Source organism: Peromyscus eremicus, chromosome 4 (assembly GCF_949786415.1).
Source record: "Peromyscus eremicus chromosome 4, PerEre_H2_v1, whole genome shotgun sequence".
NCBI lineage: Eukaryota > Metazoa > Chordata > Mammalia > Rodentia > Cricetidae > Peromyscus > Peromyscus eremicus.
The window spans coordinates 47,510,524-47,516,523 of record NC_081419.1 but is presented as its reverse complement, the minus strand read 5'-3'; the positions used below and the strand labels follow the sequence as shown (position 1 = coordinate 47,516,523).

The 6,000-nt window shown below is 40.5% G+C and overlaps 1 protein-coding gene across 3 annotated transcripts in view; it reads left to right on the top strand.

Moving 5' to 3' along the window:
- Positions 1–6,000, top strand: part of Abcb11 (ATP binding cassette subfamily B member 11) — a 64,253-nt gene continuing 58,253 nt past the window's right edge. For 2 of the 3 annotated variants that reach the window (XM_059260618.1, XM_059260616.1), the window contains exons 1-4: positions 1–55; positions 1,443–1,530; positions 2,680–2,813; positions 5,393–5,564. In XM_059260618.1, the coding sequence (XP_059116601.1) occupies positions 1,447–1,530; positions 2,680–2,813; positions 5,393–5,564 (390 nt within the window). In that variant the 5' untranslated portion in view covers positions 1–55; positions 1,443–1,446. Of the gene's footprint in view, positions 56–1,159; positions 1,233–1,442; positions 1,531–2,679; positions 2,814–5,392; positions 5,565–6,000 lie in introns of those variants that run through there. The other variant, XM_059260617.1, reaches the window with a different exon arrangement.

The following is a 6,000-nucleotide window of genomic DNA, read 5'->3' as shown; positions in this document are numbered from 1 at the left end:
GTCACAAAATGGCTTCCAGCTGACAGGGTGTCCTCTTCTTCTTGAAGGCTGAATAGTATTCTATTGTGATATATTTTCTTCATTGAGGAATTGTTGGTCACTTACTTTGATTATGATATAGGCAAGATTACTTTAAATCATGTATTGAAAAATAAAAGAACTAGAACTAAATTCATTAAAAATAAAATAAACCTACCAGATTTCAATATCACTTGTAGCTACAGCAATGGAGACTGTGGTATTGGTGGGGGACAGACAGTATTCAGAAATCTGTTTACAAAAATAAGTACATCTATTATTTTTTAAATAAGAGTGGAAAGAAATTCAATGGAGGAAAGATAGCTTCTTATTATATGATACTGAGGCAACTAGGGGTTCATGGGAATAAAAGTAAGAACTATAAGAAAGTGAACTCAAGAGACCCATTGACTTAAATAGTTTTTAAACTATCAGTTTTTGTAGCTGCATATGAGATCACTTTCATGTTCTAGGCTAGACAATGAAACTTTAGACTTGAAATCCGAAGCACAGAGCATAAAAGAGAAAATGGTCCTTTCTATTAAAGTCAAACTCAGGTTACCAGGGGACAGCGACAGCTGAAATCAAGCAGGATGGGGGCATGCATGTGCACTAATGAGCCTCTTCTCTCCCCTTTCCTAAATAACCGGATCCGTGCCATTTAACTGGTTCTTAAAGACCGGCATCGCTATCAACAAACGCTAATTCTCACATTACGAAAATCCCTTATTTCCTGAAGACACTTTTAGACTGTTGTTTCCTCCTTTGCCTGGTTCTGCCAATCCAAGTCCTTCTGTCACAGTGTCACGGCATGACATCTCTGTGGGAGTGACGAGAACTGCTTAGGGATCCCTGCCATCATTTCTTCTTCAACTCAGAACTGATCCTCGCGAGAGAAGCTTCAGGGGCTGTAGTCAGGAGAAAGCTCCGGCCAATGGGAGCGGTTTTCTCTCCCTCCGTAGGAATATGGCCGACCGACACATTTTAAAATGCCGCTCTGGGATGAAAAGCTGGCTTACCTTCCTAGAGGTGTGAACAGGAAGCTTTTGATTGACAGCTCACTTCTCTCTAGAATTATCTTTCCAGGAAGCCCACTGGCTGTTAAAATCTTTCTCTGCTTGTGAATGAGGAAAACGGCCAAGGTCCTCTCTCTTCTAGAAACGGCCATGTGTTATTGCACAATCCTAGCATCTTTGTGTAAGAAAATGAAGAGGGTGAGCATATTTGTGGTGTAATTGGTATTGTAAACTCTATTTAGGGATTTGAGTGGATCATTTACAATCCTATACTGATGAAACACAATGCCTTTCTCCTATTTAAGAGAAATGTGTAGTCAGTTTGTGTTAAAGTCCTCTAAACCTACCAATGCAACCTTTGATACTGGATCCTACTTGTAAATCTCAGCACTTTTCCCTCTATTTAAGGTTGATGGACTTCGAAAGTGAGATGATCAAGTACTCTGGCATCTACGCAGGAATCGGCGTGGCTGTTCTTATCCTAGGATACATTCAAGTTAGTCTCACCTCCATTTTATTTACAGACCAACGTTTGGCCTCGTAGACACCATGATGAAACTGAAAATGTTTCTTTTAGCTTTTTAGCCATTCAGAAGCCCTAAGAATCTCAGTCCTACTTATGAAGCATGTGAGAGAGCAGGGAGGTTTGTTCAGATGACAGCTGAGAGGGATGCTGGCCGTTGCTTAGGGAACCAGAGCAGCCGTTTCCGGCGATGCGCAGCCTCCCTGACCTCCCCTACCTGCCCTGCTCTTCTCAGCCCAGGAATGAAGAGCTACTGTCTATCTGTAGGCTGAAGCTGAGTGGCATGGAGAAAGCCAGGCGTTGGGAGATTAAGAAAGCAAAGAGTATATTTCTTTTTTCTCTTTCTTTGCTGAGGTCTAACCAAATGACATTCCAGCCCCAATTCTGTAATTCTGAATCAGATTTTCTAGTCTTAAGTGATCAAAGGGTTTAAGGTCATTTAAATTTATTAAAGAAAAAAATATTTCATGTTTTGCCACCTTCTGTAGAAACAAAGATAGTGAATGCTCTGTTTCACTTACCGAAGAATTCCAGGTAACATTAGTTGTAAACAGAAACTGATCCATTTCTCTTACTGTGGCTCCAGTTTTCATGACGCCTATTTTTTTATTTTTTTTAATTAGGGGAAATGTATCAGAAATGAGATTCCCTGGTTGGATCATGATTTTTGGCTTATATTGTCCCCAAATCATTTTTTGAACACTATGTGTGGATGCCTAGAGGTGTTTATCCACAAGGAGAAAGCTGAGAAGCAGTGTGCAAAAAGAGCGGATGTAGAGCATCTGTGTCTCAGTGTGCATGCCTCGAACCTGTTTCTCTTGATGTAGACAGTGAAACTCAATAGGCAAAATTCAAAGACGGTAGCGTGACCACCTGCCAGAACTGGAGTCCAAGCCGGATCTCTGGTCACCCCTGCAAGTGTTCAGCTCACCTCCCCATTAACAGGAGGTGTCAGAGCTTACACCTTAGTCCCTCAGAAGAGGCACTCCGGGAATGGCATCCCTCTGCTTCTCAGCTATTCCCAACCATAACCATGGGAAGTGTCATTTGTCAGAAACAGAAGGAAGAACAAACAAATGTGCTTAATACTGCCATGTTAAAGACACCTTTGTCCACTTCCAGATAAGATTTTGGGTCATTGCTGGGGCTCGTCAAATAAGGAAAATGAGGACAATTTACTTTCGGAGAATAATGAGAATGGAAATTGGATGGTTTGACTGCACGTCTGTGGGAGAGCTGAATTCAAGATTCTCCGAGTAAGTAGCCGGTACAACTATGCCATAATGTATCATTTTGATTAAAAAGAAAAAAACACCACCCTATGGTTATAAGTACTTGTTAGCCCAGCAGGTGAAAGGTGGAGGCAAAATAATCAGCAGTTCAAGGCCACTGTTGCCTATACAGGGTATTGAAGGCCAGCCTGGGCTATATGGCACCTTGGTTTAAAAATTATCAAATAAATAAATAAGTAAATGAATAAATAATAAGAATTAGACTTTCATAGGTGTGGCATTTTCATAGATAATAGCTTACAATACAGTTACTAAAACAGCATATTACAGCTTTGTAGATCATTGGTCAAATATTAGACATTAATTATTACAAGAGAGAGTTTAGATATATGACGTTATTTGAGATAAGGTAAAACTGAAAGACGGCTATGACAACCTACACACATATGGAAAAAATAAACTTGGAAGCAATTCTTTTGCTATGTCTATGGAGGCACAGAAACAAACCCCAAAATAAATTCTAAAAATAGCTTAAGAAAGTTAAAAACAATAACAAAAAACAAAACAAATAAACAAACAAAAAACGAACAACAGTCTCCAAAACAGCTTACAGTAGTTGGACCCTGCGGAACTGAACTTTGAAGCTTTGCAAAAGTCTATAAGGGCACTCTGGAGAGGAGGCAGGCAAGCATGATGAATGCTTAGTAACTTGAGACTCTGTTTAGTTTGGGCTATACATACCCTCCCTTGGTAGCCTAGCTCTTAACACACACACAAACACACACACACCCCTCTGAACAATGCACCTAGCAACCCTGAACCCCCGACCTGTATCGACTACATGTACAGATCTTTCTGAACAACGGGTTAAGTTTCTCCTCTCCTAACAACCATCAAACTTGGGTGGTTTCTAGACAGTTTATCTAGGTATGAAGAGAAGAAGGACCGGATGTGCCTTTGAGAACCTGCTCAGTAAAGCCAAACTGTCCTTGGGTAAACTTTAGGGAAGCTCCTCTATTTACTACCTTATGCCTATGCGTAACTGGGCATGCATGTGATTCAAGTCAGATGCGTTATAGGAAGAGACATGCACAGTAGGAAGACTTAAACAATGCTCTCATCTATCAATAAAAATAGGGAGCCATCCAAACCATGCCCCTTAGTAACCAGCCCCTCTTTTCTTTAGATCCCATACAAACAGATCCCAGGCCATGTGACACGGGGGCCCCTGTGAACTCTCAGCTATGTGGCCTGCTGTCAATCTCAACAGTAGATTCTCTATACTTTGTACTATCATTTAAGTCTGAATAAAACTATCTTGCCGGGTGGTGGTGGCACATGCCTTTAATCCCAGCACTCGGGAGGCAGAGCCAGGCGGATCTTTGTGAGTTCAAGGCCAGCCTGGTCTACAAAGCGAGATCCAGGAAAGGCGCAAAGCTACACAGAGAAACTCTGTCTTGAAAAACAAAAAACAAAAAACAAAAAACAAAACAAAACAAAACAAAACTATCTTATCTTGCTTCTTTTGCAAATTTATGTGAGACCTTATTTTCAGTTCTCTGGATAAGAGGCTAAGAACCTGGAAACACCTGGTTCAGATCTGTCTGCCAGCAACAAAGATAAGGGAGAATGGAAACTCGGGCCTCTAGAGTTTAGAACTTACTTTCTCTTTACTTTCTATGACCATCAACAGATGCTTGACATCACTAGAATACAACGGTTAACCTCTGGATAGTGCCTTGGGTTCCTTCTTGCTATTAAATATCAACTCCTGTTTGCTCCATCTAGACAAGAGATTAAGGGAATAATCTCAGGCTTATGAGTTCAGTGCAATTATTTTCCACCCGATATTCTGGAATACTTCATATCCCTGCTCTGAAGCTCTGGAGTAACTAGAAGCCTGAAAGGAGGCCCAAGCTGAGCAAGCTAAGAAGTGAGCCAAAGTAACACATGTTGGGTGCTCATCACACTGAGTACTTATTGTTCTACATGCTTGCACATATCAATTAGTTTGATTCTCATTACTGGACACTAAGGTGACTTCTGCTATTATTATCTTTTTATAGATAAGGAAACTAATGCACAAAAATTGAATAATTTCCCCAAGAAGAGCTTGTATTCAAATTCAGGATGTGGTCCCAGAGTCTGTGTTCTTAGCCACTAGTTTTTAATGCCCACAAATAGAAAGTAGTAAAAACAGACAAGGTTACAGACAGATAGACAGACAGACACACACACATATACATACATATATATGAGACAGATATAGAGAAATACATATATATATATAGACAGACAGACAGACATATACAGATTAATTACTTTGCTATGGAGACAGGGAGGCAATATGAGTTTTTCCCGGTGGTGATCCAGAATTTCGGAATCCACACCAGCTCGAAAGTTAAGACACACACAGCTGACTATAAGGAGAGCAGTTGTAATGTTCCAAGGTGTGAGAGATTTTTGAAGGTTTGGAAAGTAGTCTTCACTTCTCATTAAAGAGCAACAGTGGACAGAGACATGAAAGAGAGAGTGAATTGTTTCAACAAACACTTGAACTGACAGAATTCAGTTGCATTGCTCTGCCTCTCTCTTGCTTCTAGTGATGTTAATAAAATCAATGAAGCCATTGCCGATCAGATGGCCCTTTTCATTCAGCGCATGACGACAGCCATCTGCGGGTTCCTGATAGGGTTCTACAGGGGCTGGAAACTGACCTTGGTTATTCTTTCTGTCAGCCCTCTCATTGGGATCGGAGCAGCCATCATAGGTCTGGTAAGAATGTTTTCATTTTATTTTCTTTTGCTCCATGGGAAGATTTACATTTGCAGTTTGGCAAAAGGCAAAAACATGCTTGGGTTCTTTCCCCAAGTGTTGTCAATGTGATTATCACTATATTGATTTCTAATGTTTGATTATTCCTTAGTATTAAATAATGCTCCACAGATGATGAATTAATGATGTTTTAGTAAAGTTATTATTTGGCTACCAGCAATCTACTGCATTTATTAAGTATCTTCTATTTTCTCAGGTACTTTTTAAGGGGTTTCGCACTCAGTATCTCTCATTCTTACTCAGAAGGAAAGTGCTAACACCATTTAGGATTGAATAAATGGAGCTCAGAGAAGCAAAGGGAGCTATCTAGGACTTCACAGCTAGAAGTTCGAGGGAGCCTGATACTGAATCCCACCCGGTCTCCAGCAGCCCTGTT